The sequence below is a fragment of the Crocuta crocuta genome, unplaced genomic scaffold (assembly GCF_008692635.1).
Source record: "Crocuta crocuta isolate KB4526 unplaced genomic scaffold, BGI_CrCroc_1.0 scaffold141, whole genome shotgun sequence".
Classification (NCBI taxonomy): Eukaryota; Metazoa; Chordata; class Mammalia; order Carnivora; family Hyaenidae; genus Crocuta; species Crocuta crocuta.
In genome coordinates, this window is record NW_027527951.1 from 7,485,397 (window position 1) to 7,499,281 (window position 13,885).

General features: G+C 38.2%; 1 protein-coding gene across 1 annotated transcript in view; it reads right to left on the reverse strand.

The window, feature by feature from the left end:
* The window catches only part of PREX2 (phosphatidylinositol-3,4,5-trisphosphate dependent Rac exchange factor 2), a 288,146-nt gene that overhangs the window by 189,025 nt on the left and 85,236 nt on the right, over nucleotides 1-13,885 (reverse strand). The window contains exon 6 of the mRNA XM_077752494.1: nucleotides 13,574-13,735. Within this exon, the coding sequence (XP_077608620.1) occupies nucleotides 13,574-13,735 (162 nt within the window). The remainder of the gene's footprint in view (nucleotides 1-13,573; nucleotides 13,736-13,885) is intronic.

Here is a 13,885-nt window from a genome sequence, read left to right on the forward strand (position 1 = left end):
ATGGCTATGGGCCACTTAGTCCATCCTCTTACAGTGTCATAGGAAATATTGTCCTATGTTCTGAAGTCCAAGTTCTGAAGAATTCATGGAAACGAATGTGTAAAGTAAAATAGAAAGTGGATATATTATTCTTGATAATAAAAATAACTGATGTACACACTGAATGTTCCCATTAGTATGGCCAATGTGATCTTCCTTTGTAAACTTACCTGTTTGGAAAGTTGTATCATAATCAGAAAGAATCCTTACACAAGGAAAAAACTCACAACCAGACAATAACAGAGGAAAGGACATGCTTTCTGACCACCACTGCTAGTTTTACCACTGAGGAAACCCCTGACCTTTCCGTTTTTGTCCTGTGAACTGCCTGCATGTTATTTGAATTGCCCTCCCCCATCAAATTCTTGTTTACATCTTTTGTCTTGTAAATGCCACAAAGATTTTCCAATGAAGTCACACTCCCCAGTTGAGAAAAACTGTCTCTAGTCCTGTGAACAACTGAGCGAAATGAATAGCAGGGCCATAGTAGCTCATGAGCCGAACATTCTCACAGGTTAGTTTTTGGAGAAGCCGGTCACTCCTTGTCAGCAGCTGTACCTTTGATTTCTAATAAAAAGCTAATTTTATAGCAAGAAGCTCTCTCAGATGGTAGCATTAGACAAGTCAGAGGCATGCCTGGACTGTTAGAGTAGGATGAAGGAGGGGTTTCAACAGCACCTATAGATGGGACTGGAGTTCCTCTTTATGTACCAAGAGAATAGGAGAAGGAAGGGAGGGAGGAAGGAAGGAAGGAAGGGAGGGAGGGAGGGAGGGGAGAGGGAAGGAGGGAGGGAAAGGAGGAAAGTTGGGAGGGAAATCTTGGTACCTAGAATTAGAGCACTTTGTAAGCAATGAGCTAGCACAATCTATCTACCACCTGGACAAGACCATCCAAAGTCTATTTGTCTTTCTTTGTGTTGCTCTCTCTTGCTCTCTTTTCTCTGCTTCCAGTACTAACAAGTCATACTTTTGAATGACTCCTTTGATTCTGTAGCCATGTCCATTCCTTCAAACCACTGTAGAAAAGGATTATAGTACTTAATTCATACAGAGTATTAATAGACAATATATGTAAAACTCCCAGCACAGTGCCTAGCACATAAAAGGACTCAGTAAAGGCTAGTATAATTATCATCACTAGCTTTAAAGGTGATGTTCTTCTGCAAGGAGACTTCACTTATTTCTGATCTCTGCTGTGGTTTGCTCTATGTTGAATTTTATGGTTTAACTTTTTGATGACAATGTTACTTCTCTTATTCTCAAGTTATTGAGAGTGGCCCCATATTGTTGCCTCAGAGAACACGGACCTTGCCCTGACAAAAACGGCTGCCCAGCTTATTCTTGAACATTTCTTATAACATAAAGTTCTTCTCTCATAAGATAGGCTATTTCTTTATTTAGCCACTCTAATTATTAGAAATATTTTTTCTGGAGCGCCTGGGGGGCTAAGTCGGTTAAGTGTCCAACTTCAGCTCAGGTCATGATCTCACAGTTTATGGGTTCGAGCCCTGCGTCAGGCTCTGTTTTGACAGCTAGCTGAGAGCCTGGAGTCTGTTTCAGATTTTGTGTCTCCCTCTCTCTCTGACCCTCCCCTGCTCATGCTGTCTCTCTCAGAAAAAAAAATAAAAATAAACATTTTTTCTTGTTATAGAGCCCAAATCTACCCCCTTTTCTACTCACTGACTCTACTTTGCTTCCTGGGAATAGAGGGACACCCTCTTCATCATGATAGACCTGGCCCACCAATATCTGAATATAGCCAATGTGTCCCTTCTACCTTCCAAACTGTATTACTGCATTGCTTTTGACTATCATCCTACGGCTTAGTTTCAGAAACCCACAAGATCCTTGAGGTACTTCTCCGGACCTCTCCAGTTTGTCAGGGTCTCTCTTAATATGTAACACCTCCAAGTAAACAACTATTCAGATGTGAGCTGGCAAACAAATCATATAGATACCATAAGATCATATTAGCACATTGTTGGCAATCCCATCTTACAACTAATTCCAAGTGTCCCTAAAGTACAAGGCACCTAGATCATTTTCCTCTATCCTCTACTTAAATAGTTTGACTTTTAAATCATTTAATCCAGATAGGTATCATAGCAAACTCTCAAACCTCTTGTTAATATACAAATACATTATGTTTCAGTCATTACCATAAGTTCCCATCACCTCCTAGCTCCTGATAAAAAATCAGAATAAGATTTGACTTCTTTGAGGTTAACACTTTTCATAAACAACCCCAAGTATCTGTTTTATTATCTACTAATAACATTTTATGGGGTAATGACATCAAACCCAACCATCTTGTTATGTTCCCAAGTCCATCACACAATATAACATTACTCATATTATATTTTACTAAATCCTACTAAGACAAGATGTCTTTAATATTTAACAGCAAGCCTTAAGAATCAGTAGAGGGGAACTTGGGTGGCTCTGTCAGTTAAGCATCCAACTTAGGCGCAGGTCATGATCTCACAGTTTGTGGGATTCAGCCCCATGTCAGGCTATTTCCTGACAGCTCAGAGCCTGACACCTGCTTCAGATTCTATGTCTCCCTCTCTCTCTCCCTCTCCCTCTCTCTCTCTTTGCCCCTCCTCCACTGTGTTTTCTCTCTTTATCTCAAAAATAAATAAATAAACATAAAAAAAAGAATTACTATAGTATATCTACCTTTACCATCTTCTATCACAGTTATCTACTATCATCACATGAAATCTCTTAAGCGAATAATTACTTAATTCCTAGAGAACTGTTTATGTACTTAAAGGAATCTATGTCAAATGTACACATTTGTCTAAGAAACTCATTCTAGGGGCACTGGGTGCTCAGGCAGTTAGGCATCTTACTTTGGCTCAGGTCATGATCTCACAGTGTGAGTTTGAGCCCCACGTCAGGCTCTGTACTGACAGCTCAGAACCTGCAGCCTGCTTTGGATTCTGTGTCTCCCTCTCTCTCTGCCCCTTCCCTATTCACATTCTGTTTCTGTCTCTGTGTCTCTCAAAAATAAACACTAAAATAAATTAAATAAATAAATTAAATAAAAAACCCGTTCTAAAAGAATGGCTTATATACCATTTCTCTTTATACCATCTGTATCTCTTAGAAAAATAACCATGGTGCTCTTGATTTACCATGATTGAATTTGTGCATTATTTCTATGACTTTGAAAGCCAGAAAATACTAAGAATTTTTTAACTACAGATACGTATGATGTTATAAATATTGAAGAAAACTTGGTCAAGTGCATATACAGTCTCCTGTATAGTCATGTTTCTCACTTCAAATCCATCCCACCTATAATTAGACACTTAATAAATGTCTCTTTTTTAAATGATTTTGGGGTACCTGGGTGGCTCAGTCAGCTAAGCATCTGACTTCGGCTCAGGTCATGATCTCACAGTTCGTGGGTTCGAGCCCCATGTCAAGCTCTGTGCTGACAGCTCAGAGCCTGGAGTCCGCTTCAGATTCTTTTTTTTTTTTTATTCCTTTCATAGTTTATTGTCAAGTTTCCATATAATACCCAGTGCTCATCCCAATAAATACCCTCGTCCATGTCCATCACTCCCCTTACCCCTTCCCCACCCCCATTAACTCTCAGTTTGTTCTCAGTATTCAAGAGTCTCTCATAGTTTGCCTCTCTCTTTCTCCCCAATTATTTTTCCCCTCTTCTCCCCCATAGTCCTCTGTTAAGTTTTTCCTGATCCACCTATAAGTGAAAATATATGGTATCTATCTGTCTTTCTCTGCCTGACTTATTTCTCTCAGCATAACGCTCTCAAGTTCCATCCACATTGCTACACATGGCCAGATTTCATTCTTTCTCATTGCCATGTAGTATTCCATTGTATAGATAAACCAAATCTTCTTGATCCATTCATCAGTTGATGGACACTTAGGCTCTTTCCATGACTTGGCTATTGTCGGGAGTGCTGCTATGAACATTGGGGTACATGTGCCTCTATGCATCAGCACTCATGTATCCCTTGGGTACATTCCTAGCAGTGCTATTGCTAGGTCATAGGGGAGTTCTATTGTTAATTTTTTGAGGAATCTCCACACTGTTTTCCAGAAGGGCTGTACCAGTTTACATTCCCACCAACAGTGTAGGAGGGTGCCTGTTTCTCCACATCCTCACCAGCATCTAGAGTTTCCTGATTTGTTCATTTTAGCCACTCTGACTGGCATGAGGTGTTATCTCAGTGTGGTTTTGATTTGTATTTCCCTGATGAGGAGGGATGCTGAGCATTGTTTCATGTGTCTGTTGGCTATCTGGATCTCCTCTCTGGAGAAGTGTCTGTTCATGTCTTTTGCCCATTTCTTCACTGGATTATTTGTTTCTTGGGTGTGGAGTTTGGTGAGTTCCTTATAGATTTTGGATACTAGCCCTTTATCTGATATGTCATTTGCAACTATCTTTTCCCATTCCGTTGGTTGTCTATTAGTTCTATGGATTGTCTCTTTTGCCTTGCAGAAGCTTTTTATCTTGATGAGGTCCCAATAGTTCATTTTTGCTCTTGACTCCCTTGCCTTTGGGCATGTGTCAAGTAAGAAATTGCTGAGGTTGAGGTCAAGGAGGTTATTTCCTGCTTTCTCCTCTAGGGTTTTGATGGTTTCTATGTCTCCATCTCTCTCTGCTCCTCCCCTGCTTGCACTCTCTCTCTCTCAGAAACAAATAAACATTTAAAAATAATAATAAAAAAATAAATGATGCTTGGCATTTTCCCCCTCACATACATGATAAATCTACCTTTCTCTGTAATAAAAAAAAATCTCATGACTTTACATTTAAAGTAAATGAAATTTATGATTTTTGAAATTATGTGTAATTTTTTTTCATTTATCTATAAACGCCAGGAAAGTTTCTGGGTTAGGGATAAAGAAGTTAAGCTACAAAATTCACAGGAGAAATTGAAATAAAGTACGGCCATGACCATCAGATTGCTAGGTAAGAGTCAAGAGCACTAGAGCCTACCAAAATGACAATTTCAGACAAGTGAACTAGAAAATAAAAACTGTGGAAGCAATAAAACAAGCCAAGCATATTGTCAGAAGAGAGCAAAGCCTCAGGGCAATGGCCTCAAATTTTAGAGTTTGGGACACACACTTGATGGGCTTCTTAAAATCTTCAGGTTTCCTGGTACGACCTTCAGAGATTAAAATGGGGTGAATCAGGGGTAGGTCCCAAACTATTCCAACAAATGCTGATGCATGTGGTATTCTGTAAACACTCTGAGCAAAACCTCTTTGGAGACTCTGAGTACCTAGTCCAGGTGCTCAAGTGAACAGTATCCTGCTGCCATGGAGATAAAAGTAAGCACAGGTCTCTGCCCAGGTCACAGTTAAATCTGGGATATATTTCACCACTGGCAAATATTCATTATAAGTCTACATAATGTTACATAACCTGTTAGTATTTTATCTTTTATCCAGCATTATTGATGCTAAGTTTTAAATCTAGATATCTATTTTTTACCAACCCATATTTAGTCATTGAACAACCATGTACGCTAAATGCTTTTCTCTAGATGAATACTAAAGTCAGGTTTTCAACATTTCTACAACATGCCAGGAAATGTGTTAAGCACTTTTCTTCTGGTATAAATCTGTAGCAAGTTGGCTTCTCTGTTCCTAAAATTTCAGAAAGAAAGAGAGAGAGGGAGAGGAAGAGGGAGAAAGGGAAGAGGAGGAAGAGTGGATGGGAGGAAAGGAAGAAGGGATGAAAAGAGGAAGGAATGGGGAGGGAGGGTGAGAAAGTGTAAATCAGCTTTGTACACTGTTTCATAGGTGATCTTGTAGATGTTTGAAAGCAGCACATTATTTTATTGTGGGGAAAAACTGAAAAAGTCTAAACTATAGAAATACTGTTACAAAGACTGAATTTCATGTGACTGTGAAAAACTACTGCCCATGAAAATAAGGGACTTTAACAGTACCGTGCTGTATTATAGAGTCATAAACCAACATTTGAGAGGTAAGGTATAAAAGAATTATTTTTAAAAAGTAAGGAGGTTTGCATAAATCATTAATTTGAACTACCCTAAAGCCATTACATGTAATATAATATGTATATGTACATATTTAATGCAGATACTTTTTTTAATTTTTAATGTTTTATTTATTTCTAGGAGAGAGAGAGAGAGACAGCGTGAGCAGGGGAGGGTCAGAGAGAGAGGGAGTGACAGACTCTGAAACAGGCTCCAGGCACTGAGCTGGCTGTCAGCACAGAGCCCAACGTGGGGCTCGAACCCACAAACCGCGAGATCATGACCTAAGCGAAAGTCGGACGCTTAACCGACTAAGCCACCCAGGCGCCCCTTAATGCAGATACTTTTAAATGATGTGTTTACCCAAACGATTCAGAGTTCGGCTGTCTTAGCAATCCCTAAAAACATAACCAAAACAATGTACTTTTATCATCTAGATGACTTATCTTTTTTAACATGCATTTCCCTTTAGGAAGCTACATTTATCATGTAAAATCACGCTTGTGATGAATTATATCTATAGAATTAAATACAGCAAAACCCCAGCAAGGAAGTTACATGGATGTTTCTAACTCTGACTGTTTTTATTAGATCAGGAAAGGAAGGGTTCAAGGTGAGAAGTAACCATAAATGAATAACTGTGACTAGGAGTGGGAGTGTACTCATCTCGTCCTTCTCATTCTTTCTACTCCAACCTGTGGAAACTTACTTCATCCCTTGTCCTTCACCATGGCTCTGGCAGTGCAAAGGTGAAACACAGTGAGGGAAGCCCGTATATGTCCTTAGACAAAATAAACAGAAACTGCACTATGGGAATTCCTTCACAAAGACTGAATTTCAAACAACTCTACAGTGCACAACTCTAATATGAGGAAGTAAAAAGCCCCCCATGGTACATAGTTGAGAACCATAAGCCAAAACTGGATGCTGGAGAGGATAAGAGACCATCAAAGTAGTAGAAAAATGAAAGAAATAACAGAATCAGGTCAGAATCACTGCCACTACTGAAAAGAGCCAAAAATATTTAAAAATTGTGAGAAGCCACTGAAAATGATTACATAACTACAATACAATTATATCTACATTTAATTACTACCCAACCCACTACGGATCAGACACTGCCATAGATGCTGGAAACTCAGGGCTTGAGACAGGACCCCTGTTCCCAAGAAGTTCATACACTAGTGGAAAAAACATATGTAAACACAGAATTAAATGTAGTGTGACCACTGCAATAATTGCTCATTAATAAAATGCGAGTTGGTATGAGTTAACAGTGATGAATACCAGGGATAGCTGTGTGTTTATGATTGTGAATGTTTATAATTAATTATAGAGTTCATTCCATGCTGTGATTTTAGGTTTCAATCATTCTTCAGTGTCAATTTTATGAAGTACGCTATTTAAATATCACTTTCTAATATGGTGAAGACATCAGACTGAAATGAATAAACAATGACCTCAGTCATTAAGAGCAGGACCCGGAGGTGGTCGATGTTGGCCACATTCCTCACCAATGACTCCCCTTCTCACTATGTGTGTGTCATGGCACAAGAACCAGCAAGAAAATAATAACAATTCAGAATATTTAGAATAACAATTCTAATGTGTTATGAAGTTGAATAATTTTTATTCTATAATTTGAGGTATATAATCAGCTGTCAATTATATAGCCAGCATACTTGAAAAACTGTTAAACGTCAAAGCACCATTAAAGAATTTAATGTAGAAATATGATGAATTTTCATAGGTGGGCACTTGTTAGGTGCCAACGTATGGTTTCAGAAAATGACAAGAGACAGAAGCATGTACATTTATTTTGTGTCTCCTTTTCTTATTGCTAGTGTTTCTTCAAACATTAGAATCATGATATATGAAACACTGCAATAATAAAGCAAATCCTATCCTCTGAAAAAAAACTAATAAAAATATCATCACTAAACCATATCTGGACTGTTTGAAAGCATAAATCTTTTTATGTTAACAAGTTCTCTTAATATATAAGGTGCATTACTGATTCTCTGCAGCAATGAGGTGGTAAAATCATTATAGAATGAAACTATTCATAATTATCTGACCCAATCATCGGCTCTCCCTGCTTAACACCAGAGTCTACCTCATTCATCTAAATGTTGAATGTGTTGAATGTCAATATCAGAAAAACACAGACTGCAGAGAGAAGGGCATAAACTTAGCAAAGATGAAAGATGACAGGAGGGCTTGAAACTTCCCCAATCATATGCAAAGCACTGACAGATGAGGATCTAGCAGAGTTGGACCCATTCACAGTGGAAGAAAAGTAACAAGAATGACTGTTTCAGAAGAAAATGGTTTCAATATCAAAGGAATGTCTTGAGAAAATTAATGAAGCATTTGAATATTCTCTCAAAAACTCTTTTAAAAATACTAGAAAAGTTAAACATTACATGAAGACTATCACATGATGTTATCATATAATGTCATAAGAGGTATGCCCCTACCCCGCAAAAGAGAGTCAGCATTTGATTCACTCTTTTTCATATAGTTTATTAACTAAAGTTATTACCTAAATTATGTTATATATATTAAATAAAACAAACTAATAACATAAATTTTCATTTAAACAAAATGAAGTTCCTATCAGACGTCTCCCCCACCCCCCAACTCCCACTTAGGAAATTCTGCTCTCCTTTCTAGGAAAGTAGATTTATTTTCAATGGTCTTTTTCCTGAACCACTTATCCTTAATAATCAAATCTTCCTCAAGGAAGTAGACAAATTTGTATCTACTAAATCACCTCACAGAAAAAAATGAAAGAAACAGGTCTCATCACAAGCTCTGTTACGCTTACACTCATGAAATAAGAGAACATGACTTGAAGTCAATACACTGTCAGACACAAACTTAGTCAAATGTAAAGCAGCAGAGTCCTGAGGCAGTTAAGAGGTGATTTTAAAATGGTCTTGTACCATTGTATTTTTCCATGTAAAAAGGTAATCAAGAGGTGTCAAATTTCTATTCTGTTTCTTTTTACTTCCTAAAACACAATAATTATTTTTATCTTATTTTTTTCCAACACCTTCATGTATTAATAATTCTCCCTCTTATCTTTTAATATATATATTTTTTAAGATTTGAGAGATCTACCCCAAACTGGCCTACCAAGGATGTAAAGCTGAATTACCAAATGACATAATGCTGATTGACAATCCCTTGTTGACAAAGTCCATTAGGACTCCAAAGATTACAGTGACCACTGCAACACTATCAATCAATCAAAAAGTTCACCAATACTGACAATGGTCCTGTTCTATGAAATGAATCAGTGTTTCTTGTTAAAGAGCTAATAAACTTCCTTCTCAACCATTACTCTACAGTTACCTTCAGTAGAATCTATTATGGAATGTTTTGAATGTTGGATAAGACATAAAACTGAGATATAATAAATTATTCTAATAAAAGGCAATTAAATATAAGCAATTAACCTACAGATTTTCTGTGGTGGCAGTCACTATGTAAATGCTGACAAAAACTTAACTTCTATAATCAATTTACTTAAAAACTTTTTAATGTTTATTTTTGAGAGAGAGAGAGAGGAAAGGGCAAAGAGAAAGGTTGACAGAGAATCCAAATTGGACTCTGCAGTAACAGCAACAAACCTGATGTGAGGTTCAAACTCACAAAACCAGATCACGACCTGAGCTGAAGTTGGATGCTCAGCTGACTGAGCCACCCAGGCGCTCCATATAATCCATTTACTTTTAAAAGGCAAGCAACTTAATCTAAATAATTAGTTAATTTTTTAAAGAATTATGTTTAATGTTTATTTACTTATTTTGAGAGAGAGTTAGAGAGAGAGAGAGCACAAGCCAGGGAGGGGCACAGTGAGAGGGAGAGAGAGAATCCCAATCAGGCTCCACACTGTTAGCACAGAACCCAACATGGGGCTCAGTCCCATGAACTGTGAGATCATGACCTGAGCTGCAATCAAGAGTCAGATGCTTAAGCAACAGAGCCACCCAGGTGCCCCACAAATTAGCTACATTTTTATCTGATGGCTATAATATTACATGGTGACAGGATATAGGCTTTAGAATCAGTCTGTCTATTTTCATACTAAACTTTGCCATCCATTAGTCATAAGAACTTGGGTAAGTTATATAGCCCTCATTTTGAAAATCTGTGTAATGGGGATAGCAAACTATCAAAGACTCACCAAGATTGCATACAATGGAAGATCACCATTTCCTCAAAAGGAAAGTATATGTCTGGCAATCAAGGACCTCTGTCCTCCCATAAGCAAATTTAGCCAGGCAGGGTTAGAGGAAACTTAGATCTTGACCTTGAATCTTGAGTGACATAATATAAGGGTGGAAAAAATTATTAGAGCTTATCCATTTTAGCTAAGGCACTGATGGTCCTGCCTAACACCTCTGGCTGCCTAGACACCCTTGAGAGTATAACTTTTCTATTGATCATGTGAATTACCCCATATCCTTTAAATTAATTTTTCTTTTAGTTTCTGTTGCTTGCAACTATCTAACCTTAACTGGAGTGACGTAACACCTTCAGTAGACAGGTGCATATATTAGACAAATGGGAATTTCTCAAGGGTAAAACCCTACCACTGAACCGGAGTTTTAAAATACTACTTATTTGCATAAATTTTATAGTATTCAAAGCACTTCCACTTATTTCATTTGACTTTTGCAATAACCCACACTGTACGTGAGAGAGGTTTGATGCATCATCCCCAAACCAAGGGTTAGAGTCCAGTCTGCTCAACAGCCAGGGCTTTTTACTATGTCCTCTGATCTGGGAGTCATACATTTCAATCACTTATGTGCCTAAATTAAACATGAAGGAATGTAGTGATAATTTATAACACAAAATACTAGATACAAGATACCTGACAGATTTTACTATAAAGAGCCTTCATTTGATTACTGGGAAAATAAAACCCTGGATAATTAAGTGACTTATTTGAAATAAATAATCCACCTGAAGTGGAAATAGTGCAAACTCATGGTGTATCAGACTCAGATCCCATTCAAGAAATTTTAGTTACTGGAGCAAGAGTGTCATCTCTGAGGTGGTACTACAAGGAACTGTGGGAGCTCGGGGAAAGAGCTGGACAGGGGGCAGTTTCTCAACTTTAGCTCAAGGCTCCTCACCTCAAAAGCTCTTTAAGGATCTCTCTGTTCACTAGTTGATATGCCACCTGACATCTGCCCTTGGCCCTGTCCTAACCCCACTAGAGCCACTGTAAACATACACAAAGCTGTCTGCAAGCTGAGCACTAAACCTTGTTTGCAATTCAGAGAAAGCTCTTTAACCATTCCCCTTCCCTCCAAGAACCTGCATTCATCCTGCATGACTGGGTCCCTCTGCCCTGTATACTTTTGGAATCCCACCCACAGTTTCTCCTAAACTTCCCAGAAGGAACCAGACCTGAGTATTATAACAGCTTCCCCCCTCTCTCCAAGGTGGTAGACTGAGATGGGAAATCAGGTTCTGATCACAAGTTGCCAACCAGTTGGCTGTGCCTTCCTCCAACCTGCGGAAATTCCCTCAATGCCCCAAAACTCCCCAAAGTACTTATGGCTCTGTCTTATGCAATAATTTTCAAATCCTTCTCCAGTAGAATTTATGTGGCCGCCCTTTTGTGGATCCAACATTCATATTATCTCCTCTGTGTGTGCTGGAACTGCAGTCATTTCTGATTTCCTGTAGCCTATTTTCTCTGTTCCGATGCCCCATTTTCTTCTTGCACTCCAACTGTTTGTTGTAAATATGGCAAGGCTGGTGACACTGAGGCACCCACTGCTATGGGCTTGTATATGACATAGTGTGGTCCACACACATCCTTCCTCTGAGTAACTTGCACTCAGTGCAAGAATATCAATGCTTTTTCTCTTATTTCTGCAGTAGACTCAATTTTTAGGATATACATGAGGAGAGAACAAAATTATGACAGTTCCATTTCCCTGGAGTACTGAGAAGAATCTGTGAGGTTTTGTTTTGGTAAAAGGCCTGGCAGATAGCAATGAGAAACCCTCCAATTCAAAGCAAGTTCGGTTTTTCTTCCAATGCTCGAGTGACAACAGAATGACAAAAGTAAACTCCAGGCCATTTTTCTCATCCCAGCAGGACAACTGTTCCCCAGGAAAGGAATTATCATCATGAATCAACTGTAAAACACACAACCATCTTAATTGACTGAAATAAGTAGCATTCATGCTGACACGGGAGGTCACCCTGGACACTTGAAATGAAAGAATATAGATGAGGAGAAAGCTTAAATCTCAGTTAGCATTTGAAAAGTTTCATGGTGAAGAGTGGATAAATAAGGGAATTCCCCGGAGTTCATTGTTTGAGGTTTCTTTGCAAATCTGAATGGACATAATTTTAGATCCAAATGGAAATCAACATATTGAAGATCCGAAACAAACCAGTCAATTATAAAGGCTTAAAATAAAAAGCAATCTATTCGAATTTGTGTGATACAGTATTTGAATGGAAACATTTTAAATCTTCTTTATACCTTTAAAATTATATTAATTGCTTACTTTATAATAATAAATTATCCTAGTTGGAAGCTAATGCTCATCTCAAGGCAATTTAAAGACAAAATTTTAGTTTATTCTTTATACAGCACTAAAATAATATAGGCTCTAACTCTGTGAAATCATGGGGATTCAAAGTTACTATAGATGAAAATATATTACAGATTCTGAATGTCACTCTTTTGCTTTTTTATCATCTAAAAAAATCTTTCCCTAATGAATCATAAATCCATAAAAATTTTCATCTTCAGTGGACCTTAAAAATCAGATTGCAGCCAGTTCTTTCACTTTAGCAATGAGGAAATTCAAATTTAGAGAGATTAAGGGGCGCCTGGGTGGCTTAGTCGGTTAAGTGTCCAACTTTCGCTTAGGTCATGATCTCGCGGTTCGTGGGTTCGAGCCCCGCGTCGGGCTCTGTGCTGACTGCCAGCTTAGAGCCTGGAGCCTGCTTCAGATTCTGTGTCTCCCTCTCTCTCTGACCCTCCCCTGCTCACACTGTCTCTCTCTCTCTCTCCTAGAAATAAATTTTAAAAAAACATTAAAAAAATTCAAATTTAGAGAGATTAAGTGGGCTTACACTGAAATTCATCATCAAACACCTAATTTGGAATCTGAAATAACAGCATCACAGAACATGAATGGAGCAGAACCCCCTTCTTTACTTTCTCCAGAATTCAAGTTCTATACTTGTTGACCAAAGGAAGGCAGGAAAAAGGATAAACAAGATGCACAAATACTGAAATACCAAAGCTTATAACCCACACAGTATTGGATGGTTCTATCACAAAGCTTTCAGGTTGAAGTTAAGTCAATTAACTGCCGCTTTATGGATATTTAAAAATAATAATGACAGCACTTCTCAGAAATGGTTACAGCCCTCTGGCATTATCTGTGGAAATGACCATTTATGGCTCAATCCAATGTCAACAATTCTATTCACATCATTAAGACATAACAAACTATTTTAAGCTCCATTGTTGAGTAGAGTGAATGTACCTCCCAGCCTTCAATGTGAGACTGCCATTCCTCTAAAACTTCTAACTTCTCCATCTGCCTCTTGGCCTCGTTTATGTTGGAACAGACGGCTTTCATGGCTTGGAGGGCTTCCATTACTGCTGCATAGTCACTGTGTTTCCTTGGAGTCCGCTTCAGCAACTCCTGTTTATACACAAAAAACAAATCACCCTTTGATCTTCCGCTTTCTGGTACAGCAGGTTCAGACTGACCAGGAAATGAAAACTGCAGAGATCGTGAGAGCCAAAGAAGTGACATCACAACCTCCACTAGGATTAAGATAAAAAATAAAAG